Below are 27,821 nucleotides of genomic sequence, written 5' to 3'. Positions count from 1 at the left end.
GTTAGAAATTTGAGGAGAGGGTCTAAAATAATTTCTAGGAAGGTGAGTGTGGATAAAATAGTCTAAGATTGCTTGATTGCCTGGCGATACTAGAGACCATTTGAGGTGTTATGTCATAAATTTAAAGTGACAGTAGTCAGCATGGTTTGCAATTGTAACCACATTAATCTGCTCAGGTAGGGGCACAGAATAGGGACAGAGTTGGATTTAGGGTTGGGATTTTGCCATGAAAGTATGAAAGAACAAGAGAGGGGCAAGGGAGTTGTGTACATGCAACGGAGTGATTATAGTGATGGGCTGTAAAATCTAAGATGGATAAGGAGGGAAGTGAGGCCAAACTCTGTGTGCTCCAGCCAGACCAATCTCTGTGGCTGATAACCACATTCCACCTTTTTATCTCTGCCTGTGTTTTCTGGGATGTCCTTTTCCTTTCTCTCTCCTGCCACGTTTCCCAACTCGCAGCCCAAACACGCACACACATACCCCATATCCATATGCTCAAATTCATTCCATCCTTCAAAGGATAATAGACCAGGTGTTTCCTTCTTGAAATCTTTCCTCTTCAACCTGAGTGAACTTGTTTCCCCTTTTGAGCTCCTGTAACACTTTAACTCTCTAATTGGCGCTTATTGCTTGGTGTTCCAGATTTGTGAATATATTTTACCTCTCCTACTACGCTGTGCGGTTGCAAGGGACAGGGATAAGTCCTTGTATCCTTAACGTTTAGCACAATTCGGTATGCAGCAAAAGTTTGATGAGTCACTGAAAATCTCAAGTAAATCAGTTTCTTCAATGTTTTCCAAAGCGATTGTGGAAACCAGTGTTTCATAGAGATTACTTTTACTTTCATCTATATAGTCTTTTACGCTCACTGTGGTCTGCAGCAATGCTATGTTATTTTTAATCATCATCATCATTATTATTTTACTTATTTATCTTACAGGAGCACCTTTCATTAAAGAAGTATATTATTGACATTGTGGTTGAAAGTGCAGCTCCAGCAGAGCCTTTGAAAGATGGGGAAGAACGGCAAAAAAATAAAAAAAAAGCCAAAAAGATAAAAGCCCGGATGAACTCCAGGTACCATAAATATCGTTAAAAACAAAAGAAAAACTCTTAGTGATGTATCCTTTTTAATGTAAATCCAAGGAAGACCCCCTGCCCCTAAAAAAGTTTAAAGTTGTTTGCTTCAAGAAAGCTGTGAAATAACACTGATGAGTCTAATTTATAGGCACTTTCTTTGATTGAGAAAGAAAACTGCATATCGATCTGAAGCCCTTGCTTTCACCTGTTAAGAGCTCTCCTTATAATTGGATGCCAGTGCCCTGCCAAACTTGTGCCTCCTCCAGCATGCAGTAGTATGTTTGAGTATGTGTAAACCAAGCCTATTTTTCTTTCCAACTATTGATTTTTAAATGAAATATCAAAGAAAATCAATAGCAATCAACAAATAGAAGTCTGCTGGCTGTAGTGTCAAATCCCATGACTAGGTTTAATCAATTTGGTTGCCTGTCACAAGGAAAAGTTCAAGAAATATCTTGAAATGGAAAGTGAGTTGTCAGACCTGTAGTTTATCATCAGCCTTCACATGACATCTGAGGATCAGACAGCTGTGTAGTACACCATTACCTCGCAGGCTTTGAGCACCATCTGATGACTGAGGATTCTTGTCGAGGACACAAACGCAGCTCCTCCTTAGGAGAGAAGTCTTTGCTGTTTGAAGAAGGATAGCCTGAATATGTTGTTAGACCTTTATTCCCAAATGTCTCAAAAGATAGAGAAACTTAATCCATGGGATCATGGAAATATAGTTCTAGAATAATGATGAATAGTGGTTATCTATCTATAGTTTCCAATTTCAGACTGTAATCAAAGAAAGTGTCCATTTCATCTTATACAGTCAGTGAAAACTACAGAGTACTCATTCAAGCAAAGAATAGAAAAGGCTTTTTTGATTGTATTTTTTGGGCTCTCTCCAAGTTTCTAAAAATAGTTTCACTGTATGCTTCACAGTATTACTGACCTTCATTTCTAGTTTATGCTAAGAACTTGCTGACCTCCGGACACTGAAATGCTATAAAGCCTATTCTTTGGACCTCTTTTTTTCTCAATGTACACATTCCTTTGGTGAGCTCACTCAGTCCTGTGGCTTTAAATATTCTCTACTTGCCAATGACTACCAATTTTATATCTTCAGTTTTACTCAAACTTAGTATGTCCAAGAGAAGCTCCTGCTCTCTCCTCTGCACCACCCTCCCCCGCCCCCCCCCCCCCCGCCCCCCCAACCAAAAGCTCTCCTTGTCGCATAGTCTTCTCTGTCTCAGAAAACAGATACTCTATTCTGGTTGTGTATGCCAAAACCCTTGACATCATCCTTGATCTTTCTCCTTCTCCTACACCTCACATCCACTGCATCTTCAAATAATGTTAGCTTTGCTTTGAATTATATTCAGAATTTGACTACCTCTCTCTAACTTCATTGGTTACCCCCTGGACCATGCCTCCATCATTGCTCACCTGGATTATTGTGGTTGCCCTCTGACTAGTCTCCTTGTTTATTCCCTTGCCTCCTTGCAGTATAGTCTAAACACTAAAGCAAAGTGAGCCTGTTAAAATATGTCAGATCGTCACTTCTCTTCTCAAAACCTCAGGGCTTTTGTACTTCAGGTTTTCACTTCACAGATGACTCTCCCCACATATAGCTGGCTGCCTTACCTCCTTCAGGTCTTTACTCAAATGGCACCTTCTCAGTGGGGCTTCACATAATATCCTTAAGATCCATCCATGTTGCAAATGGCACAATTTTGTCTTTTTTTTGGCTGAGTAGTATTGCATTGTAGATGTATACCACATCTTCTTTATCCAGTCATCAGTCAATGGGCACTTGGGTTGCTTACATGTCTTGGCTATTGTGAATAATGCTGTGATGAAGAAATGGGTGCATAAGTCTCTTTGAATTGTTGATTTCATGTTCTTTGGATAAATTCCCAGTAGTGGGATAGCTGGATTGTATGGTACTTCTATTTTTAGTTTTTTGAGAAATCTCTGTACTGTTTTCCATAGCAGCTGCACCACTTTGCAGTTCCCACCAGCAGTGTATGAGAGTTCCCTTTTCTCCACATCCTCTCCAACATTTATAATGTTTGTGTTTTGTTAATTATAGCCATTCTGACAGGTGTAAGGTGGTATCTCATTGTAGTTTTGACTTGCATTTTCCTAGTAATCAGTGGTGCTGAACATCTTTTCATGTGCTTCTTGGCCATCTGTATATCTTCTTTGGAAAAATGTCTGTTCATATCCTCTGTCCGTTTTTTAATCAGGTTGTTTGTTTTTCATTCTTGAGATGTGTGAATTCTTTATATATTTTGGATATTAACCCATTGTCAGATAATGGTCTACTTTCCTTCTTTTGCATGTGGCTGTCCAGTTTTCCCAACATCAATTATTGAAGAGCCTTTCCATTGCCCACTGTATGTTCTTGGTTCCTTTGTCAAAGATTCTCTGTCCATAGATGTGTAGTTTTATTTCTGGGCTTTCAGTTCTGTTCCATTGATCTGTGTGTCTGTTTTTGTACCAGTATCATGCTGTTTTGATTACTATAGCTTTGTAGTCTCTTTTGAAGTCAGGGATTGTAATCCCTCCAGCTTTGTGGGAGCAATTGATTTTTGCATCTTGACCTGCTACACTGAGACCTTGCTAAGATGATATATGAGCTCTAATAGTTTTATAAGCTTATAAGATTTCTTTATGTAAACAAACATGTTTACATGAAACTGTTTATTTCTTTTTCTTGTTCATTGCACTGTGTTACACCTTCAGCAAAATTTGGAATAGAAGCTTTGATGCTGATTTTAGAGGAAAAGCATTGTTTTTCACCATTAAGTATGATGGTAGCTGTAGTTTTTTGTAGGTGACCTTTATCAGGTTGAGGAAGCTTCCTCCTGTTCTTGGTTTCCTGTGAGTTTTTTTCATAGATCGATATTCCATGTTCTCAAATGCCTTTTCTGCATCTATTAAAAATTTTTTTTTAAAAATTGAAATGTACTTTTTAATTTTATCAGTAGAGTGCATTATGTTGATTGGTTTTAATAAGCAGCTTTATTGAGATGTAATTCACCCATATAAAGTGTACAGCTCTATATTGGCACTTGAATGTTAAATCAAACTTGTATTCCTGGAATAAACCTCATTTCCTCATTATGTATTATCTTTTCTATGTATTGTTGGATTTGGTTTGCTAACTTTTTATAAAATATTGTTACATTTATGCTCGTGATATATATTGATCTGTAGTTACCTTCCAATCTCTTTGTCAGGTTTGGCCAAGAAAATGTTGGCCTCAATAAACGAGTTGAGAACTATTCTTTTCTCTATTTTCTGAAGGAATTTCTATAGGATTGCGATTATTTCTAGTTTAAATGTTAGATATAATTCACCAGTGAAGTCATATTTAATGTTTCTCCTTTGGTTTTGGTAATATGTGTCTTTCAAGTAGTTTTCCCATTTCGTCAAAGTTATTGCATTTATTAACATAAAGTGGCATACGTTATTCCATTATACTTCTTACTCTGCACATAAGAAAGCTTGGAAGTCACCACTCACTCCATCCTAACAACAAGTAAAAATTTGAACAAACTGAAAAATCATCATCTCTTCTTAGCTCTGTAAGAGAAGTGAGGTAGCAGGGCATACTGCTGCCCCAAAAACTGGAGAGAGAGAGAATTACAGAGAATCACAGCTTACCAGGTGAAAAACCCAAAAGCAAAAGCCTCTGTGGATGGCTGGCCCAGTGGTGTAGTGGTTAAGTTCACGTGCTTTGCTTCGGTGGCCCAGGGCTCCCTGGTTTGGATCCCGGGTGCAGACCTACACACTACTCATCAAGCCATGCTGTGGCGGTGTCCCACATAGAAAATAGAGGAAGATTGGCACAAATGTTAGCTCAGGGACAATCTTCTTCAAGCAAAAAGAGGAAGACTGACAATGGATGTTAGCTTCAGGGCCAATCTTCCTCACCACAAAAAGAAAAATGAAAGAAGGAAAGAAAAAAGAAGAATCCTCTGGGCAAGCCAGTACTAGGGCAGGAAAACCTGAATTGTAATTGATGAATCTCTAGAGGCTCAATGTGGACAAGTCTGAGAGTCAAAACTCCAGGTTTCTGCAAACTTTTGTGAGTTCTACCTTCAGGAGCTTGACCAGGTTATCACCGTGAATATCACAGAAAAATCTCATCATGCTTCTATTCTCAGCAGGGAGAGTAGGAGCCATTTTGAAATATGCCAGAGTATTCTATTCTTCTTGAAAATGTCTCCCTCAGGAGAAACTATTTAACCAAAGTCTAACCTGTTGGTGTTTTATCAGAGCTAAACTGACCTGAGGGAAGAGAAATGCCTTCCCTTTAGGCTTCCATGTGGAGGGAGAAAGGAGAAGGGAAATATCCTATTTCAGCCCCCTCTGATCATCCTGTCCCACCTTAAGGAAGGAAGGAGATTTAGAAGCACTTATGAAGTTCACAGTTAAGAGGCATAGGTACAAGAAAAGACTGAGACATAATCATAGGATGATAGAATTCTTCCTCTCCCCCCATACCTTACCACCATATTACCAAAGGCCTATTTATAACAGTTCTATATACCCAGTATATTATGTCTGGCTACCAAGAAAAAATTACAAGGAATACTAAAGGGCAAAACACAGTTTGCTGAGACAGAGCAAGCATCAGAACCAGACTCAGATATGGCAGCAGTGTTGGAATTATTACACCGGGAATTTAAAACAAGTGTGATAAATATGCTGAGGGCTCTAATGGATAAAGTAGGCAGCATGCAAGAAGAGATGGGCAATGTAAGCAGCGAGATGGAAGTTCTAAGAGAGACTCAAAAAAACCCACTACAGTTTAAAAACGCTGTCATAGTAGCTTATTAGTAGCTTGGGCTGGATATGGCTCAAGAAAGAATCTCTCAGCTAGAGGATATCTCAAAAGAAACTTCTAAAACTGAAAGCAACAGAAGAAAGACTGAAAATAACCCTTAATATCTAAGAACTGTCAGACAATACACACTTTGATTGCTTCTGGAATTTAGGTGGAAAGGATCCACAGGTTGGGAGAGAGGACTAAGAAAAGCAAGAATGGCAGTAAAGCTAATTACTAGACTGAGTTTTAGGACAGAGAATGAAGAGATTAAGCAAGAAACTAGACTTTCGGAATAGATTGTCATTGAACTGGAGTTTGAGTAGAAGTAGGAACGGGAGAAGTGAGAGAGCTGCTGGTTAAAACAACATTTGATTGGCTGCTTGGATATCACCTTCAATGTCCAGTGGTAATCACTCAGCTAGTAGAATCCGTATTTCTGAGAATACTTGACTGTCAGGAAGATATATTGAAATGGGGCATGGAGAGAGAGGGGACTATGAGGAGTGTGTGAGTGTGTATCTATATCTAAAGATAATTATATGGGTACATATAAATGAATATATGAGAAATGAAAGTGAATAGCTACCTCGTGTGTGTATATATAGAGATAGATCTATATAGACATACATTTAGATGTACACACAGTCTGTCTTGAATTTGTGTTGAATAGGGTTAATCCTTGGTTCAGAATTGACCAGTGCGCCTAACCTTGGAGATTGAGACCTAAGTTGAGCAGAAGAGAGGCAGGGGAAAGACTTAAGGGCTAATAGCTATTACAGGATTCTGATTTAGAACTTGAAGGTGAAATCTAATGTTAAATCTAATTTTGAAATCTGTTTTTAACACTCATTTATGCATCCTTTCTATGTTTTTGTTATTTACTTTGTGGCCTTAAGGAATGCATTCGACATATATTTGAATATTTGTATTATCAACATACAAAAGCGAATAAAACATAATTTCTCCCCTTGTGACGTTTACAAGGTATTACATTGTATTATTTACAATGTATTAATAGAGATGAATTGTGTATATAAATAACCCTTATAGAGTGTCCAAAGTAGCAGAACAAAGGTATAAATAACTATTAGGTGACTTCCAGGGAAAATAAACTTAGTTATAACTGGGGTGTAGTCATGGAAGACTACTTATAATAATAATGATGATAATGAAAATAAATATATACAAAGAAAATGTGGCACATGTTATATTAAGTTCTTATTATTACCAGATACTGTTCTAAGAGAGGGAATACTCATTATGAGCAAGATTAAAACAGTCTGTGAGTGTTCGTTGTGTTGGTATTCATAAGAGCAAAAACTTGGATAACAGTTTAGATAGCCAATAATAAGGAGATGATCAAGTAAGTATGGTACACATGTTTTTAGAAGAATATGTAACATGGGCATGTGCTTATGATATATAATCTGAAAATGAATAAATCATAAATTGTAATATAAAGTTGTCTTTAAAAATTCGTAATGTATAAAGAGAAAAAAACTAAAAGAAAACACAAAAGTATAGTTTTGTGTGTGTGTTTTGACAATAGGAATTAGAAAAAAGTTTCTATTTTTATAAATTTGTGTATTTTCTTTAATGGAGCTGTGTTGCTTTTGTAAAAAAAAAAATAATAAAGCAAAACAAAGCAATTATAAAACTTTTAAAGCAGGAATGTCCTCAAGTACATGTAAGCAGTTAAGGTTTTGTTCTGGGGCTTGTATGGAACCTTTGAAACTTTCTTGGGCAGGAAATGACAGGCTCTGATAATATGTGTAATTTGACTCATATCATTCTCCTAAAAGCAGGTAAAGCAGTTCTCAGACTTTTTGGATTTTGCATTTGTAAAAATTATTGAGGACTCTAAAGAGCTTTTGTTTATCTGAATTATACTTACCAATATTTATCATATTAGAAATTAAAACTGAGAAAATCTTAAAATATTTATTAAATAATTTTAAAATAACAATAAAACTTTTATTGTTCACATGAATAACATATTTTTTTTATTAATGTTATGATAGATTACAACCTTGTGAGATTTCAGTTGTACATTTTTGTTAGTCATGTTGTGGGTACACCACTTCCCCCTTTGTGCCCTCCGCCCACCCCCCCTTTTCCCTGGTAACCTCCGATCAGATCTCCTTGTCAATATACTAACTTCCACCTATGAGTGGAGTCATATAGAGTTCGTCTTTCTCTGACTGGCTTATTTCGCTTAACATAATACCCTCGAGGTCCATCCACGTTGCTGTGAATGGGCCACTTTTGTCTTTTTTTATGGCTGAGTAGTATTCCATTGTGTATATATACCATATCTTCTTTATCCAATCATCAGTTTCTGGACATGTAGGTTGGTTCCATGTCTTGGCTATTGTAAATAATGCTGCGATGAACATAGGGGTGCAAGGGACTCTTGGGATTTCTGATTTCAGGTTCTTAGGATAGATACCCAGTAATGGGATGGCTGGGTCATAGGGTATTTCTATTTTTAACTTTTTGAGAAATCTCCATACTGTTTTCTATAGTGGCTGTACCAGTTTGCATTCCCACCAACAGTGTATAAGGGTTCCTTTTTCTCCACAACCTCTCCAACATTTGTCGCTCTTGGTTTTGGATGTTTTTGCCAATCTAACGGGTGTAAGGTGATATCTTAGTGTAGTTTTGATTTGCATTTCCCTGATGATTAGCGATGATGAACATCTTTTCATGTGTCTATTGGCCATATTCATATCTTCTTTTGAGAAATGTCTGTTCATGTCCTCTGCCCATCTTTTGATCGGGTTGTTTGTTTTTTTGTTGTTAAGCAGTGTGAGTTCTTTGTATATTATGGAGATTAACCCTTTGTCGGATAAGTGGCTTGTAAATATTTTTTCCCAATTAGTGAGCTGTTTTTTTGTTTCAATCCTGTTTTCCCTTGCCTTAAAGAAACTCTTTGGTCTGATGAAGTCCTATTTGTTTATTCTTTCTATTGTTTCCCTCAACTGAGGAGTTATAGTGTCCAAAAAGATTCTTTTGAAACTGATGTCAAAGAGTGTACTGCATATATTCTCTTCCAGCAGACTTATTGTTTCAGGCCTAATCTTTAGGTCTTTGATCCATTTTGAGTTTATTTTGGTGTGTGGTGAAAAAGAATGGTCAATTTTCAATCTTTTGCATGTGGCTGTCCAGTTTTCCCAGCACCATTTTTTGAAGAGACTTTCTTTTCTCCATTGTAGGCCCTCTGCTCCTTTGTTGAAGATTAGCTGTCCATAGATGTGTGGTTTTATCTCTGGGCTTTCAATTCTGTTCCATTGATCTGTGGACCTGTTTTTGTACCAGTACCATGCTGTTTTGATCACTGTAGCTTTGTAGTATGTTTTGAAATCGGGGATTGTGATTCTGCCGGCTTTGTTTTTCTTGCTCAGGATTGCTTTAGCAATTCGCGGTCTTTTGTTGCCCCATATGAATTTTAGGATTCTTTGTTCAATTTCTGTGAAGAATGTTCTTGGGATTCTGATTGGGATAGCATTGAATCTATAGATTGCTTTAGGTAGTATGGACATTTTAACTATGTTTATTCTTCCAATCCATGTGCATGGAATGTCTTTCCATCTCTTTATGTCGTCGTCAATTTCTTTCAAGAAAGTCTTGTAGTTTTCATTGTATAGATCCTTCACTTCCTTGGTTAAGTTTATCCCAAGGTATTTTATTCTTTTCGTTGTGATTGTGAATGGGATTGAGTTCTTGAGTTCTTTTTCTGTTAATTCATTGTTAGTGTATAGAAATGCTACTGATTTATGTATGTTGATTTTATACCCTGCTACTTTGCTGTAGTTGTTGATTATTTCTAATAGTTTTTCTATGGATTCTTTGGGGTTTTCTATATATAAGATCATGTCGTCTGCAAACAGTGAGGGTTTTACTTCTTCATTACCTATTTGGATTCCTTTTATTTCTTTTTCCTGCCGAATTGCTCTGGCCAACACCTCCAGTACTATGTTGAATAGGAGTGTTGAAAGTGGGCACCCTTGTCTTGTTCCTGTCCTCAGAGGGATGGCTTTCAGTTTTTGTCCATTGAGTATGAAGTTGGCTGTGGGTCTGTCATATATGGCCTTTATTATGTTGAGGTACTTTCCTTCTATACCCATTTTATTGAGGGTTTTTATCATAAATGGGTGTTGGATCTTGTTGAATGCTTTCTCTGCATCTATTGAGATGATCATGTGGTTTTTGTTTTTCATTTTGTTGATGTAGTGTATCACGTTGATTGACTTGCGGATGTTGAACCATCCCTGCGTCCCTGGTATAAATCCCACTTGATCATGGTGTATAATCTTTTTGATGTATTGCTGTATTCGGTTTGCCAAAATTTTGTTGAGGATTTTTGCATCTATGTTCATCAGTGATATCGGCCTGTAGTTCTCCTTCTTTGTGTTGTCCTTGTCAGGTTTGGGGATCAGAGTGATGTTGGCTTCATAGAATGTGTTAGGGAGTACTCCATCTTTCTCAATTTTCTGGAACAGTTTGAGAAGAATAGTTATTAAGTCTTCTTTGAATGTTTGGTAGAATTCTCCAGAGAAGCCATCTGGTCCTGGACTCTTATTTTTGGGGAGGTTTGTGATTACCGTTTCTATTTCCTTACTTGTGATTGGCCTAATGAATAACATATTTTTTATGAAAATGACTATTTTCCAAAACAAAAAAGTTTAGTAGTAAGAGTCACATTATTTTACATTTTTGCAAATTTCCTTAACGTCTGGCTTAATAAAGAGAACTGGATTCTCACATCTGCTTCTATGTTGTAATATCACACGCCAGGTAGCCTCAGGCATTGTGTACCTGTAAGAGAATGAGAGTGACAAAGTTATGACTTCCTCTGTCTCTGAAAGACTCTCTGAGACCCAATGGATCAGAGCACACTCTAAAAATTACTGGCCTCCTACATAAGAAAAAATGCAATAAATGATAAACGTTAATGTTACTTTGTTAGTATGAATCAAATCATGAAACAGGACAGTGATTTTTCAAACTGTAGTCCTCAGACCCTTTGCATCAGAATCACTCGAGATCTTTTTTAAAAAGGTAGATTCCTTGGCTTCAACCTGTTAATTCCGATTCACTTGGTCTTCGGGGATGGGATCTACATCTTAACAAACTTTCAACTGCTGCTAATATACCTAACATTTGATGCCTATTGTTTCTAGGAGTTTAGAATCATGGAATCTTAGAGCTAGCCATTATTGTGACCTAGTACAGGCGTGCTGACACAGACACTGGGAGATGCCATTGGAGTTCTTCCTCTGGCCTCTTAGCTCAGGGTCTGCCCTGCCCACTAGAGCACTGATTTAATCCAGCTCCGCCAGGGCAGGCAGCCTGCCCTAGGGACTAGCCCCACCCAACAAGAAGCCCTTGGGCAACTTGTGGGCCTGTATAGGCAGGGTGCCTGGATCCTCTACAGGCAGGCAAGCAGGTCCACATTTGCAGTGCAGGGTGTGTGCAAGGAGTGAGTGGAATGTGCGGGATGTTGGTGGAGTGTGTGGGGGCCTGTTCAGTGGGGCAACTGGGTCAGTTTCAGGGGTTCAGGACGTGTGCATGGGCCAGCACTGTGTAGGTGTTGTGTGTGGACCTGTGGACCATGGTGCTTCCCAGCTGTGGAAGACTTGTGCTTTTCAAACAGTCATGTAGGAGATTGGCCCCACCTTCCAAAGCCTGAACCCTTTGGGTGCTCCTGTGCCTGGGGCCAGCCCCACTCAGCTGCAATCCTGACAGAGCTGACGACAGCCTTGTAGGCCAGGGGACTACAGCAATTGTAAGTCCCTGAGCCTAGCAACTAGCCACACTGGGGGCCTACTCACTTAACAGAAAAACTGCAACAGAAATGTGCTGTTAGACCTTGAAGCCAGCTGTGCTGGAGCTCCCCAAACCTGATAAAGTAACTGAAGGGTCCACATCAGCCACACACAGCTGAGAATTGCAACCAGCTGGTCAGGGGGACAGCCTAGCCTCCCTGGGCATCTGCAGCAAGAGCAACACTGTCACAACAGAAGGATACACTCAGCCCACACAGGGGTCACTCCTGGAACATTTGGAACTGGTGATGAGATGGAAGCACACTGCTGGGCCTCATAAGGCATCTCTTATATAAGGCCACCTCTCTAATATCAGAAGATGTAGCTGACCCACCTAATACATGGATATAAAGCACAAATAAAGAGGCAAAATGAGGAGGCAAAGGAATATGTTCCAAGCAAGGGAACAGGACAGAACCCCAGAAAAAGAACTGAATGAAACAGAAATAAACATTCTACCTGAGAAAGAGTTCAAACAAAAAGTCATAAGGATGCTCACTGATCTTGGGAGAAGAATAGATGAACTCAGTGAGACCGTCAATAAAGAATTGGGAAATATAAAAAAGAACGAGTCAGAAATGAAGAATACAATACTGGAAATGAAAAATTCACTAAAGAGACTCAGTAGCAGAGTAGATGTTACAGAAAAACAGATCAGTGAGCCGGACGAAAGACTAAAGGAAGTCACCCAAGCTGAACAGATAAAAGAAAAAAGAATTAAAAAGAACGAGAACAGTCTAAGGGACCTCTGGGACAACATCAAGTGCACTAACATTTGTATTATAGGTGTCTCAGAAGGAGAAGAGAGAGACAAAGGGCAGAGAATCTATTTGAAGAAATAATAGCTGAAAACTTTCCTAACCTAAGGAAGGAAACAGACATCCATGTACAGGAAGCACAGAGAGTGCCAAACAAGATAAACCCAAAGAGGCCCACACCAAGGCACATTATAATTAAAATGTCCAAACTTAAAGAGAGAATCCTAAAAGCCACAAGAGAAAGGCAACAAGTGACATACAAAGGAAACCCCATAAGGCTGACTTCTCAGGAGAAACCTTACAGGCTAGAAGGGAGTGACATGATATATTTGAAGTGCTGAAAAGAGAAAACCTACAGGCAAGAATACTCTACCCAGCAAGGTTATCATTCAGAATGGAAGGAGAGATAAAGAGTTTTTCAGACAAGCAAAAATTAAAGGAGTTTATCATCAAAAACCAAGTTTTACAAGAAATACTAAGTGACTTATTTAAATGGGAAAGAGAAGACCACAAATAGGAATAAGAAAATTATCAAACAAACAAAAAAGACAATAAAATCACTGGTAAAGGCAAAAATACAGTAAAGGTAGCAGATCAGCTACCTATGAGAATAATATGAAGGTCAGAAGACAAAAGTACTAAAATTACCTATTTCAACAATAAGAGGGTAATGGATACACACACAAAAAGAGTTAGATATGATATCAAAAACATAAAATGTGGCATGAGGGAAGTAAAAGAGTCGAGCTTTTAGAATGAGGTCAAACTAAAGAGACCATCAACTCAATATAGATTGCTATATACATAGGTTATTGTATGTGAACCTCATGGTAATCAGAAACCAAAAATATCTAATAAGTATACAAATAATTAAGGTAAAGGAACCCGAACATAATGCTAAGGAAAGCCATCAAACCACAAGGGAAGAGAGCAGGAGAAGAAGAAAGGAACAGAGAAGAACTACTAAAACACCCAGAAAAAAATTAGCAAAATAAGTGCATAGCTACTTTAAATGGTAATGGACTAAATGCTGCAATCAAGAGGCAGAAGGTGGCCGGTTGCATAAAAAAAAAAGAAGACCCATATGCATGCTGCATACAAGAGACACACTGCAGACCTAAAGAGACAAAAGCTGAAAGTGAAGGAATGGAAAAAGATACTACATGCAAATGGCAATGAAGAGAAAGCTTTAGTAGCAATATTTATATTGGCTAAAATAGAGTTTAAAACAAAAACTGTAACAAGAGGCAAAGAAGGGCACTACATAATGATAAAGGGAACAATCCAACAAGAGGCTGTAACACTCATAAACATCTGTGTACCCATCATAGGAACACCTAAATGTATAAAGCAATTATTAACAGACATAAAAGGAGAAATAGATAGCAACACAATAATATTAGGGGACTTTAATGCTCCACTTACACCAATGGATATATCATCCAAACAGAAGATCAATAAGGAAACATTGGCCTTATACAACACATTAGACCACATGGACTTAGTATAATAAACGGAACCTTCCATCCAAAAACCACAGAATGTACATTCTTTTCAAATGCACATGGAACAGTCTCAAGGATTGATCACATTTTAGACCACAAAACAAGTCTCAGTAAATTTAAGAAGACTGAAGTAATTCCAACCATCTTTTCTGAACACACAGTTATGAAACTAGAAATCAACTACAGGAAGAAAATCAGAAAAGCCACAAATATGTGGAGATTAAACAAAATGCTGTTGAACAATGATTGGGTCAATGAAGAAATCAAAGGAGAAATCAAAAAACACCTGGAGACAAATGAAAATACAACATGCCAAAATCTACAGAATACAGCAAAAGTCTTTCTGAGGGAAGTTTATGGCACTACAAGCCTGTGTGAAAAAACAAGAAAAATCTGAAACAATATCACAGTGCATGTAAGGAACTAGAAAAATAAGGACAAAGTAGAAAATCAGCAGATGGAAGGAAATAATAAAAATCAGAGCAGAAATAAATGAAATAGAGACTAAAAAGACAGTAGAAAAAATCAATGAAACCAAGAGCTGGTTCTTTGAAAAGATAAACAAAACTGACAAACCTTTACCTAGACTCACCAAGAAAAAAAGAAGGCTCAAATAAATAAAATCAGAAATGAAAGAGGAGAAATAGATAAAATAGATAGATAGAATAGTATGAAAAGCTATATGCCAACAAATTGGATAATCCAGAGGAAATAGATAAACTCTTAGAATCATATGATCTTCCAAAACTTCATGAATCAAGAAGAAATAGAGAATTTGAATAGAGCACCAGCAAGGAGACTGAAACAGTAATCAAAAACCTCCCCAAAAGTAAAAGTCCAGGACCAGACAGCTTCCCTGGTGAATTCTACCAGACGTTCAAAGAAGACTTAATACCTATCCTTCTCAAATTCTACCAAAAAGTTGAAGAAGAGGGGAAGCTTCCTAACTCATTCTATGTGGCCAACATTACTCTGATACCGAAACCAGACAAGGACAACACACACACAAAAAATTACAGGTCAATATCACTTATGAACATTGATGCAAAAATCCTCAACAAAATACTAGAAAATTGAATACAAGAATACATTAAAAAGATCATACACCATGATCAAGTGGGAGTTATTCCACATATGCAAGGATGGTTAAACATTCGTAAATCAATCAATGTGAATCACCACACTAACAAAATGAAGAATAAAAATCACATGATCATCATAATAGATGGAGAGAAAGCATTTGACAAGATACAGCATCCGTTGATGATAAAAACACTCAATAAAATGGGTATAGAAGGAAAGTACCTCAACATAATAAAGTCCATAAATGACAAACCCACAGCTAATATCATTCTCAATGGAGAAAAACTGAAAGGTATCCCTCTAAGAACAGGAACCAGACAAGGATGCCCACTTTCATCACTCTTATTTAACATAGTATTGGAAGCCTTAGCCAGAGCAGTCAGGCCGGAAAAAGAATTAAAAGGGATCCAAATTGGAAAGGGAAAAGTGAAACTGTCACTCTTTTTAGATGACATGATTTTATATATAGAAAACCCTAAAGAATCCACTAAAAAACTTTTAGAAGTAATAAATACAGTAAAGTTGCAGGATAGAAAATCAAGATACAAAATTCAGTTGCATTTCTATATACTAACAATGAAGTAGCAGAAAGAGAAATTAAGAATACAGTCCCATTTACAGTTGCAACAAAAAGAATAAAATACCTAGGAATAAACTTAACCAAAGAGGTTAAAGACCTGTACACTGAAAACTATCAAACATTATTGAGAGAAATTGAAGAAGACACAAAGAAATGGAAGGCTATTCCGTGCTCTTGGAGTGGAATAATTAACATAGTTAAAATGTCCATACTTCATAAAGCAATGGATAGACTCAATGCAATCCTTATCAAAGTTCCACCATTTTTCACAGAAATAGAACAAAGAATCCTAAAATTTATATGGAACAACAAAAGACCCTGAATAGCCAAAGGAATCCTGAGAAAAAAGAACCAAGTTAGAGGTATCACATTCTTTGATTTTCAAAATATACTACAAAGCTACAGTAATCAAAACAGCGTCGTACTGGCACAAAAACACACAGATCAATGGTACAGACTTGAGAGCCCAGAAATAAATCCACAGATCTAGGGACAGCTTATTTTCCACAAGGGAGCCAAGACCATAAAATGGAGAAAGGAAAGTCTCTTCAATAGACGGTAGTGGGAATACTGGACAGCCACATGCAAAAGAATGAAAGTAGGCCATTATCTTACACCATACACAAAAATTAACTCAAAATGTAAGACCTGAAACCATTAAACTTCCAGGAGAAAACATAAGCAGTATGCTCTTCGACATGGGTCTTAGTAGCATATTTTCAAGTACTATGTCTGAATGGGCAAGGGAAACAATAGAAAAAATAAACAAATGCCATTACCTCAAACTAAAAAGCCTCTGCACAGCGAAGGAAACCATCAACAGAACAAAAAAACAGCCTAACAATTGGGAGAAAACATTTGCAAATCATATATATGATAAGGGGTTAATATCCAAAATATATGAAGAACTCATACATCTCAACAAGAAAAACTAACAACCCCATTGAAAAATGGGGAATAGATCTGAACAGACATTTCTCCAAAGAAGATATACAGATGGCCAACAGGCACATGGCAAGATGTTCAACATCATTAACTATCAGGGAAATGCAAATCAAAACTCCAATGTGATATCACCTCATGACCGTCAGCATGGCCATAATTAACAAGACAGGAAACATCAAGTGTTCGAGAGGATGTGAAGAGAAGGGGCTCTCTCATACACTGTTGTTGGGAGTGCAAACTTGTGCAGCCCCTATGGGAAACAGTATGGAGACTCCTTTGAAGATTTAAGAATGGAACTACCATATGATCCAGCTATTCCCCTCCTGGGTATTTGTCCACAGAACATGAAAAGATGAATGCATGCAGTTATATGCATCCCTATGTTCACTGTAGCATTATTCACAAAAGCCAAGACTTGGAAGCAACCTAGGTGCCCATCAAGGGGTGAGTCGATAAAGATTATGTATATATATATATATTATATATATATATATATTATATGTATATAATGGAATACTAGTCAGCCATGAGAAGTGATGAACTCGGACCATTTGTAACAACATGGGTGGACCTTGGGGAGAAAGTCAAATACCCTATTATCTCACTCATAAGTAGAAGATAAAAACTGACACACACATAGAAAAGAGGTTGGATTGGTGGTTACCAGGGGGAAGTGGAAAGGGCAGAGGGCAAAAGGGGTCATGAGACACATGGGTGTGGTGATGGATTTTAATTAGTCTTTGGGTGGTGAACATGATGTAATCTATACAGAAATCAAAATATGACACCTGAAATTTGTATAGTGTTATAATCCAGTGTTACCACACACACACAAAAAAAGACAGTGGTTCAGGAAGGACCAAAATTAAATGCCAAAATGTTTGTCACAGATATATGCTGGAGGAGATGGATAGGAGAAAGAAATCTGAGATAGATTATGTGGATATCCATATTTGGGAGAGAGAGAGAGGAATAAAGTGCTGGTGACCCTGGAGCATCTAGCTATATGCTGATGTTCTTGGTAGAAATAGGGTCACCCATAAAAAAGCAGGAAATTTTGCCATTTGTGACAACATGGATGAGCCTTTAGGATATTATACTAAGTGAAAGAAGTCAGACAGAAAGACAAATACTGTATGGTCTCACTTATATTTGGAATCTAAAAAAGCTGAACTTACAGAAATGGAGAGTAGAATGGTGTTTGCCAGTGGCTCAGGGTTGGGGGATATGGGGAGATGTTGGTCAAAGCTTACAAACTTATAGTTATGACATGAATAAGTTTTGCGGATCTAATATACAAGTTGGTGACTATAGTGAACAACACTGTAACTGCACAAAATTGGGCTTCTTTGCCCAGTGTGCGTCAACAAGCCAATTAATTACAGCATCTGCCTTTGGGAGAAGAAATCGGCTTTATTCTGCAAAATCAATGGGCAGTGAGAACAAGAGGCGTGTGCCCTTAAATCTGTCTCCCCAATTCAGGATGTGTGGCAAAATTTAAGAGGTTAGGGCGAACAGGCAGGCATGCAGAGATGCTGGTGGGACAGGTTTTGATTGGTGGGCTTCAACCATTTATAGTAATGTTTTAAACATTTCTGATAGGGTTCTAAATTCTAAAGATTTATGTTGAGGCTCTAAACTTTCATGATAGGGGTCTAAACCTTTTTTTTTTTTCTTTTAATCTAAGGAAGATTTTCCCTGAGCTAAAATCTGTTGCCAATCTTCCTCTTTTTGCTTGAGGAAGATTCACCCTGAGCTAACATCTGTGCCAGTCTTCCTCTATTTTGTACTTTGTTTGCTGTCACTGCATGGCCGCTGGCAGTTGGTGTAGGTCTGTCCCCGGGAATCGAACCCAGGCTGCTGAAGCAGTGTGGTGAAGTTGACCACTAGGCCGTGGGGCTGGCCCCTTGTGATAGGGTTCTAAACATTTTTGATGAGGTGGGGAATGAATTTTAACACTAGATCTTCCTGAAGGAGGGACCCCTTGCTTCTGATAAGAGTCTGACTTTCAAGTTCCGGTCATGTCCCAGTCCTTGTGTTGCATGAGAAGGAGGATCTTTGGTTCCTCAGTCATTTCAGGTTACGGTTTCTTCTTTTGCACATGCCCTACCCATGTGACTTTGCAGATTTTCTGAAAGGCAATTTTTAGTTACTCTGTTGATAAGAGATGGTGTCAGTTGAACTATTCCTGGAGGGCCCATGGTTACAATACTATATTATATACTTAAAGATGCTAAGAAAGTAAATCTTAAATGTTTTCACCACACACAGAAAATGTGTGAGATGATAGATTGTTAACCTTATTGTGATAAACATTTTGCAATATATACATCTATCAAATCATCACGTTGTGCACCTTAAACTTGCACCTTGTTATCTGTCAATTATATCTCACTAAAGTTGGGGGAAAAAAGAAATAGGGACACAGATAGGGATAATTTGGCTGAAGCTGTAAGTGAGTGGGTTTGAGCTCTCCAAGGGATATCCCAGAGGAACTGGTAGAGTGTTCCCTTGTGTAATCTTGTTAAATGTCTACTTACCCTTTTTAATTGATATTTGTTTTCATAAAAGTAATAATTTCCTCCTATTTCTTGCCTTCTGCACCAGTCTGTGAAGGTATTAATCAAATTATGCTGCCCCCTGGCAGTAATATCCTAACTGGTGAAATGTCTCAAAAAAGGCTCAAGAAAAAAGTCTCAAAATGTCTCAGAAGTGGACCATGCAAATCCAAATTTATAAAATGCAGATGATAATGTCAAAAATATAAAGTATAAAGAATAGATAGAATAGGGTCAAATTATGGAGAGCCTTCGATACTAGTTAGCCAGTTGATGAGATATTTTGGAAAGGAACCACTATAGATAACCAAGAGAATCACATCAGGAAATGAGTGATTTGGGAAGATTTGTCACTTGTGCTATGCTGTTAGGATTAGAAGGTTGAGAACTTAAGTGAATAGAAGAATATTGTTACTAACCCAGGCATGAAGTGATAGGGCTTACATTACAATGTACTGTAGAATAAATTAAGAGGAAAGAAAGTAATCAAGAAGTATTTTGACATAATGTTAATATTTTTGATGATACATTGATTATTTGAAAAAAGAAAATGAAGAATAGAAAACAATTTTGAAATTTCAGTCCAAGGTACTGTTTGAGAAATAAAGTGAAGTGGATGTACAGTGGTCAGAAGGAGTTTGGTTTGAAAGATAATAGAGGACAAGATGAAAGTTGAACTTCCAAGTGTAGAGCTTGAAGAGTGTGAAATTTGGTCTGAAATCTAAAGTTATGTATTTAGCATTAATTATTATAATATTAAAATTACAACAATGAGAATAGATAACAATTATTAAATAGAAGTTAAAGGAGATCAGGACTTGAAAACAGCAGTGATAGTAAGCTGTAAAATATAGTGGAAAAAAGGTCCAGGAGAATGAATACAGAGAAAAAGCCATCATGTTTCATACTAACAGAGATCACTGATGACTTTCAAGGAAGCATTTTAATGTCATAGCATGTTTATGTAATCATAATATTGTATTTGTTTTTCCATTTCTGCCCTTCTGTTCCTTGAATACACCTTAATGTGTTGGTACTGGATGTTCCCTCTACTCAGTCCGAGCTGTTCCCAGATTTCCCTGGAACCGGCTCCTTTGCATCATTCAAGTTTCTGCTTAAAGACTTCTCAAACACCTTCCTCCATTATGCTGTCTGTAAATGCCACAACTCCTCAACACACATACATATATTCAGTCACTTTATATTATCCTATTTTCTTCATAGTATCTATTTTCCACTATTACCTTACTGATTTATTTCCCCCACTGTAAACTCTGATATAAGAACAGTTACCTTGTTGACCTTTTTATATACTATATGTTTAATGCTTAGAATAATTTTTGACACGTAGATACTTAGTAAATGTTTTAATGAATGAATAAATGAAAAAATGAATACATAGAAGCTATCTAAAGAAGAAATAATAGTATTAGATTTCGTTTAGTTTTCTGTGAAACTAAAATGATTTGGGTATTTTGAAAATTGGCAAGATTAAAAATGAAGAATGGTGGACAGGAATTTTAAGTCTACGCAAAAGTTTATTTCTGTAATAGCATTTGTGTTGTTTGTATATCTCTGTAATAATACTAATAAATCACTTACATTATATAAGTAGAAAAACCTTTGTCTCATGTTTTGAAAGACATTTCAAACTGCATTTAACATGTAAACATGTGACATCTTTTATGAATATCCCATATAGTACACTGTTGGTTCCCAAAATACCCAATAATGGAGATGGGAAATTGAATAATTTGATTTAGAGTCTGTTTTGGTCAGCTCCTTTTCTTAGAACAAACAGCTAGCTTTAAGTTGACTGGAAGTTAAGATTTACTTTGGAAAGGAGAGATTTTAAAAAACCTAATTGTTACCTTAGAGCTTGAGCTATTGCAAGGAAAGAGACAAATCTTTATGTTTCAGTTATATTTTGATGAACTTTGTACTAGTCTTAAATTGCTGTTGAATAATCCTTCCCAGTGGCTAAATCTCATGTATAATGAGGCTACCTTGAAGTGTGTGGAAAAAGTATTATCAGTAATCTTTTAAAATAATTATTATTAAAAACCATGAATGTGTTGTGGAGGGAAATTTAGAATAGATTAGAAGATAGATACTTCGATAAGAAATGTGGACAATCAAGAAATCAATTATAATTGTTTTTGATGTCTGCATATCTAGGTGTAAATATAGATTTCATTTGTCTGGGCCTTTATAAGATTTCGAGAGTAAAGAGAACTATCATTTATTTGGTTTTCTCTCTGGGCAACATATTTTTCAAACATTTCCTCATGGATTCCTTATAATAATTCTGGGAGGTTAACATTATCCTGCTTATTTTAGATTTGACAAGACTGTAGCTCAAAGAAGTGACGTGACTAAGGCTTCATAGCTATTAGGTGGTAGAGTCAAATTCGTTTTTGTCTGTCTGTCTCTGATGTCCATGTTCCATGACATCATGTTGTTCTTCATTTAGACAAAATAATTTAAAAAGTAGCATGTTGAGGTGATAGTTGTGATGATGATCAACTCAGGAGAGGTTGTCCATTTCCCTTGTCTAATTCTTCCTTGCCTAACTCTCAAGTTTTATCATGCTGCATCTTTGTTTTAATTCCAATTGATGTTACCAAAAAGCGAATGTTGTTCTCTACTGGAAGATAATTTCTTTGATCCCTAAAGCCGCCTTTTCTAGTTCCTGCTGGGTAACCAGGTAGCCAAAGTCTTGTTTATTTTGTTGGGAGAGTTTTTAGTAAACAAGAATTTGAAAAGAAACTGTGTCCTTAGACAATTTGGGTATAGGTTTGATTCAGTTCTTTTAAAAGTAGAATTCCAGTATGTGATCAGTTTCTTTATTCTAACATACTGTGTCTCTCTGTGGCAAAAGAGCTCTGTTTTTCTTCCTCTTTACCCTTACTTCCTGTTTTCAAAAACAAGACAGGTGTTTCCTATGAGATTTTGGCTCTAAATATCCTGGGTTTGAATCCATCTATGTATCCAATTTGAATACAATCTATGTCATGTTACCTTGAACAAGCTTCTTAACTTTTCAATGCCTCAGTTTTCTCATCTATAAGATGGTGAACTAACTCATAACTTTTTTATGAGGATTAAATCAAGTTAATTCATGTAAAGTGCTCATCATATGATAAATGCTTTATAAGAATTTAGAATGGCGCTATGAATAGTTTTAAAGGATACAGCCAAATACATAAATGTCCCTAATTTATGAATAAGCAATGACCTATAATTTGTCATTAACATAGTTCATAGCCTTGAAGAAAATGCCAGTTTGTGTTTATTGGAATGCTAGGTTGGTTGAACATTTAAAAATGAATCAGTTGGGGCCACCTGGTGCCACAGTGGTTAAGTTTGCATGTTCCGCTTCTCAGCGGCCCAGGGTTCGCCGGTTCAGTTCCCAGGTGCGGACATGGCACCCCTTGACACACCATGCTGTAGTAGGCATCCCACATAGAAAGTAGAGGAAGATGGGCAGAGATGTTAGCTCAGGGCCAGGCTTCCTTAGAAAAAGGAGGAGGATTGGCTGCAGATGTTAGCTCAGGGCTAATCTTCCTCAAAAAAAAAAAAAAGAGAATCAGTATAATTTACCATATTAATAGAATAAGGAGAAAAATCCTGATTCTCTCAATGGATCTAGGAAAAGCAATATATTCTTTCAAGAGAACAACTTTAGCAGAATAAGATTATTGAGGGAAATTTCTGGGATTTAATGAGATTTCCACCAAAACCTTAGAGAAAATATCATACTTAGTGATGAACTATTGAAAGCGTTCTCATTCAAGAATAGACAAGGATACATCTGCTACCCACTTCTGTTTGATATTGTACTAGAGATTATTTTCAATTCACTAAGGTTGGCGGGAAAATATAAGGGTCAGAAAGGGAGAAACAAAACTGTCATTTTTTGTGGTTGTTAAGACTGTGAACTCTTGGTTGAGTAAAACTGATTTGGATAAAGAAAAAAGCATAGAATGTTTGGGTCAATAAATGAAATTATAGAAAAAAACAAAAAGAGATGACCTTACTGAACAGAAATTATAAAATAAAATGGTAAGCAATAAAAAAAGGTAAACTGGATTACATCAGAATTCAAAATGTGCTTGAAAAGATACTATCAAAAAAGTGACAACACGCAGTGTAAGAGATTTGCGAATCATATTGCTGATAAGGGAATTATATCCAGAATATATAAAGAACTCTTGCAGCTCACTAATAAAAAGACAAATGGCCCAGTAGTAAATGGGCAAAGGATCTGAGTAGACATTTCTCCAGGAAGATATACAAATGGCCAATATAACCATGAAAAGATGTTCAGCATCATTAGTCATCAGGGAAATGCAAATCAAATCCATAATGAGATGCCACTTCATGCCCACTACGATGGCTATATTTAATAAGACAGACAATAACAAGGATGTAGGGAAATTAGAATCTTTATACCTTGCTAGTAAGGTATGAACTGCACCCAGTTCCAAGGTTGTTTTGGGTGGGGTATGGGGAGCTTCCCAAAACACAACAACAAACAATTCTAAGACACCAGCAGGATGTCCAAGAATTCAACTCAATTCTGACACTACCGAGAGATAGCATCAGATTCCACATGTTAAGGGTTCAGTCCTACAAGACGCACCCCTCCCCCCAACTTCAGTTGCCAGTCACTAGTCCAGATTGTTACCTGTACTTCTGACGAACTGGCTACAAATCGGAGGTTTCCAAGACCTCTCTGGATTCGATTAATTTGGTAGAATAGCTCACGGAACTCAGAAACATTTTGCTTACTAGATCACCAGTTTATTATAAAAGAATATAACTCAGGAACAGCCAGATGGAAAAAATGCATAGGGAAAGAGCACAGAGCTTCCATGCCCTCTTCAGGCATGGCACTCTCCCAGTCCCTCCATGTGTTCACCAACCCAGAAGCTCTCCAAACTCCATACTTTTGAGATTTTATGGAGGCCTTATCACATAGGCATGATCAGTCATTAAATCCATTTTGAGCCCTTCTCTCTTCTCAAGAGAATTGAGGTCAGGGCTAAAAATTCCAAGCTTCTAATCATGGCTTGATCTTTCTGGTAACTAGACCTTATACCCAAAGAATTGTAGTTATTTGTTTTGATCTGTCTGATGATTCTCTGAAGGACTTGTTCTAAGAATTTGCCTTTCTTTCACCTAATGCAGAATTTTCCCAGAGCTAAGTAGGCTACCTGGGGAGTGACTGTCAAAAACAATATCAAGGCAAATGTATTAGTCACTGCTGCCTAAGGCAAGGGAAAATAGGACAAACAATAAACTAATCAAAAAGCTTTGGGGGAAAGGCTGAAGATTGAGATGGTTTGGGGAATAAGGACTTTGAACAGCTCCCACATACTTTGAAGAATCTAGAAGGCCACACGTATGCCCAGGGTTGGGTACATGTTCAGAAAAGACCCGAGAGGGCCCTGAAGTCTTTTGTCTGGGTGACGATCAGGCTTCTATGCAAGCAGAAAGTGAAGGCTAAAGCAGAGCTGTAAAATGCCTGAGTCTTGTTGGCTTGCCCTAACACACACACACAGCCTATCTGCAAAGATTAGATTAGAACTTTTGTTGTTGTTGTTCCTGGTGTTTAAGGAAATCTCTTGAATCACTAGTTGATCCATAAACTTAGTGGAAGAGAGTCTTGAGTGGCCATAATGAGAAAGAATGCAAACTTTAGAAAATTAGTTCAGGAAAGTTACTAAACAAATATATAACTACATCAAGTAGCAAAAACAAACCCTGGGGAAGGAGGAGAATCTCATTTCCAGAGTTGCCCTGTTATAATATTTAAAATGACTAGTTTTCAACAAAAAGTTACAAGACATGCAAAGAAAAAGAAAATTGGTCCATTCACAGGAAAACAAAAATAATAGAAAGTATCCCTGGGGAAGCCCAGACATTGGCCTTACTAGACAAAGACTTTAAAATTTTTTAATATGCTAAATGAACTAAAGAAAACCACAATTGGAGAATATTAATAATGAGATAAAAAAATTTTTTTAAAGAATAGAAATTTTGTAGTTGAAAAATAAAGTGACTGAAATGAAAAATTTACTTGAAGGGCTCAACAGCTAATTTGAGCAGGTGAAAGAAAGAACCAGTGAACTTGAAGTTAGGACAGTTGAGATTATCCACTCCAAGGAAGAGAAAGAAAAAAGAATGAAGAAAAAGTGAACAGAGCCTGAAAGACCAGTGGAACATCATCCAGTCTACCAACGTATACATAATGGGAGTCCCAGAAGGATAGTAAAGAGAGAAAGGCAGAGAAAGAGTATTTGAAGCAATAATGGCTAAAAGTTTCAAAATTTAATGAAAGATATGAATCTGCACATCCAGGAAGCCCAACAAAGTCTTAAGTCAGAGAAACTCAGAGGTCCACACTGTGACACTTTATAGTCAGACTGTCAGAAGATAAAGACAAAGAGAGAATCTTGAAAGCAGCAAAAGAGAAGCAACTCTTCATATATAAAACATCCTCAATATACTTAACAGCTTAGTTCTTATCACAAACTATAGAGGCCAGAAGGCAGTGGGATAACATATTCAGTTTCCTGGTAGAAAAAAATAAAAACAAATTGTCAATCAGAAATTCTGTATCTGGCAAAACTTCAAAAATGAAGGAGAAATTAACACATTTCATGATGAACAAAAACTGAGAGAGTTTGTAGCTATTAGACCTGCACTTGAGGAAACTTCCTAATGAAGTCCTTCAGGTTGAAATGAAAATACAGTAGACGGTATCTTGAATCCACACAAAGAAATGAAGAACAAGTTTGTAAAGGCAGCTACACAGATAAATATAAAAGTCAATATAAATGTATTTTTGGTTTGTAACTCCTCATTTTTCTTATTTGATTTAAAAATCAACTGCACAAAACAATAATTTTAAACCTGTGTTGATGGACACACATGTATAAAGATGTAATTTGTAATGAGAGCATAAAAGAGGTAAAGAACTATATAGGAACAATGTTTTGTATACTACTAAAACTAAGTTAGTATTAATTCTGTTATTACGAATTAAGACGTTAGTTATAATTCCCAGGATGACTGCCAAATAACTAAAAATATGTATATGCTAGAAAAAATGAGAAGGGATTGAAATTGGTACACTAGAAAATATCTGTGTAACACAAAATAAAGCAGTAATGGAGGAAGTGAGGGACAAAAGAGATATCATACATAGAAAATAGCAAAATGGCAGAAGTCAGTCCATCTTCATAGGTAATTACATTAAATATTAGTGCATTAAAGACTCCAGTGAAAGGCACAGATTGGCAGAATGGATTAAAAAAAATGATCCAACTGTATTCTATCTACAAGAAGCTTGCTTCAAATATAAGGACCCAAGTTGTTTAATGTGAAAAGATGGAAACACATATTCCATGCAGAGAGTACCCTCGGCAAAATAATATAGTTGAAGTAACTATATTAGTATCATACAACATAGACTTTAAGATAAAAATTGTACCATAGAGAAAGAAGGATATTATATAATGATGAAAGGGTTAATCCATCAAAAAGATATAACAATTACAAACATATATTCACCTAACAGAGCCGCAAAATATATGAAGGAAAAACTGACAGAATTGAGGGGAGAAATAGAAAGTTCAACAATAATAGGTGGAGACTTCAGTACCCCACTTTCAAAAATGGATAGGACAACTAAACTGAGAATAAACAAAGAAGTGAAAGACTTGAATGACATTATAAACCACTAGACCCAGTGGATGTATAGAGAACGTTCTATGCCAAAACAGCAGAATACATATTATGCTCAAGTGTACATGGAATATTCTCTAGCATAGACCTTATATTGGACCACCAAACAGGTTTCCATACATTTTAAAATATTTAAATCCTATAAGGTATCTTCTCTGACCACAAGGAGATGAAGTTAGAAATCAGTAACAGAAAGAAATCTGGAAAATTCACAAATATAAGGAAATTAAACAAGATACTCTTCAAAGGACTAAAGCAACTAGAACTCTCATACTTTGCTGGTAGAAATGCAAATTGGAATGACCCCTTCAGTAAATATTTTGGTAGTTTAAGGTTTAGCACATGCTTATCGTATGACCCAGAGATCCCACTCCTAGGTATTTATCCAAGAGAAATTAAGACATTTGTCTATGCAACCATTTGTCTACAAGTGTTCATAGTAGCCCCAATCTGGAAAGAAGTGAAATATCCAACTGGTGAATAGGTACATTGTGGTGGCCAAACAATGGAATACTACAAAGCAGTAAAAAGAAATGAACTAATAATATATTCAACAGTATGAAAGAATCTCAAGAGATTTATGCTAAATCAATTAATCCAGACATTATAGAATATGTATGATTGTAGTAATTTGATATTCAGAAAGCTGTAGTGGTAGAAAGCAGATGAGTAGTTGCTGGGGCAAGGAGGTGAAGAAGAAAGTGACTTCAAAGAGACACAAGAAAATTTTGTGGGGTGGTGGAAATGTTCTATATCATGACTGTGGTTTCAGTTGTATTGGTAGACATAATTGTGAAAACTCATCAGATTATTCACTTAAAATTTAAAGTTTTTTTTTATTTTATGTAAATGGAACCTCAGTAAAGCTGTCCCTCAAAATGAAAAAAAAATTAAAAAG

The 27,821-nt window shown here is 36.7% G+C and overlaps 1 protein-coding gene across 50 annotated transcripts in view; it reads left to right on the top strand.

Annotated features, from left to right (window-relative positions):
- SCAPER (S-phase cyclin A associated protein in the ER) overlaps positions 1 to 27,821 on the top strand; it is a 521,075-nt gene that overhangs the window by 239,216 nt on the left and 254,038 nt on the right. For all 50 annotated transcript variants that reach the window (XR_011438966.1, XR_011439156.1, XR_011439026.1 and 47 more), the window contains 1 exon segment: positions 944 to 1,080. Coding sequence is in view for 47 of the 50 variants with exons in the window: in XM_070267830.1 (XP_070123931.1) it covers positions 944 to 1,080 (137 nt within the window). In the remaining 3 variants the exon portion in view is untranslated.

The sequence above is a fragment of the Equus caballus genome, chromosome 1 (assembly GCF_041296265.1).
Source record: "Equus caballus isolate H_3958 breed thoroughbred chromosome 1, TB-T2T, whole genome shotgun sequence".
Classification (NCBI taxonomy): domain Eukaryota; kingdom Metazoa; phylum Chordata; class Mammalia; order Perissodactyla; family Equidae; genus Equus; species Equus caballus.
Note: the sequence above shows the minus strand (reverse complement) of the source record. Positions and strands in the feature narration are given on the sequence as shown.